Consider the following 602-nt stretch of genomic DNA (forward strand, 5'->3'; position numbering starts at 1 on the left):
GCGGCTTGGCCGGGTCGCTGGCCGCGTCCTTCAGCTCGGCGTCGTCTTCCATGGAGTTCTCGTCCATGTCGTCGTCGTAGCTGCTCAGAATCTCCGCGTTCTTGTCGTCGTAGGCCAGCTCGGAGTCCATGGCATCCTGGAAGCCCTCGGGCAGCGGCGTGTTGGGGATCTGGCCGCCCATGTGCATGCGAATGTGCTGCTGCAGGACCACGGCGTTGGTGAACTTCTTCTGGCAGATGGGGCAGGAGTGCTGAACGCGCAGGGGCGGCTTGGCGCGGTGCACGCCGAAGTGCGTCTTGAGGTTGCCCTTGGTCGTGAAGGCGCGGCCGCAGATCTTGCACTTGAACGGCCGCTCCCCCGTGTGCGTCCGGTAGTGCATCTTCAGCGCGCTCTGGCAGCTCAGCACCCGGTGGCAGATGACGCACTGGTTCGGGTCCGTCATCTTCTTGTCGATGTTCTCCACCAGCTGCTGCAGCTTCGAGGTTTCCGACGTTTGCATCGAGTCCAGCAGCCCGCCGAACGGAAACTGGGCCTTGAACTGCTCGGAGACGGCGGGCAGCCCGGGGCTGCCGAGGCTCGTGGGAGCGCCATCCACCGATGTT

The 602-nt window shown here is 64.6% G+C and overlaps 1 protein-coding gene across 1 annotated transcript in view; it reads right to left on the reverse strand.

Moving 5' to 3' along the window:
- The window catches only part of SALL3 (spalt-like transcription factor 3), a gene marked incomplete at its 5' end in the record, with an annotated part of 13,574 nt that overhangs the window by 3,470 nt on the left and 9,502 nt on the right, over positions 1-602 (reverse strand). The window contains one exon of the mRNA XM_011975904.1: positions 3-600. Within this exon, the coding sequence (XP_011831294.1) occupies positions 3-600 (598 nt within the window). The remainder of the gene's footprint in view (positions 1-2; positions 601-602) is intronic.

Source organism: Mandrillus leucophaeus, unplaced genomic scaffold, assembly GCF_000951045.1.
Source record: "Mandrillus leucophaeus isolate KB7577 unplaced genomic scaffold, Mleu.le_1.0 Scaffold16, whole genome shotgun sequence".
Taxonomy (NCBI): domain Eukaryota; kingdom Metazoa; phylum Chordata; class Mammalia; order Primates; family Cercopithecidae; genus Mandrillus; species Mandrillus leucophaeus.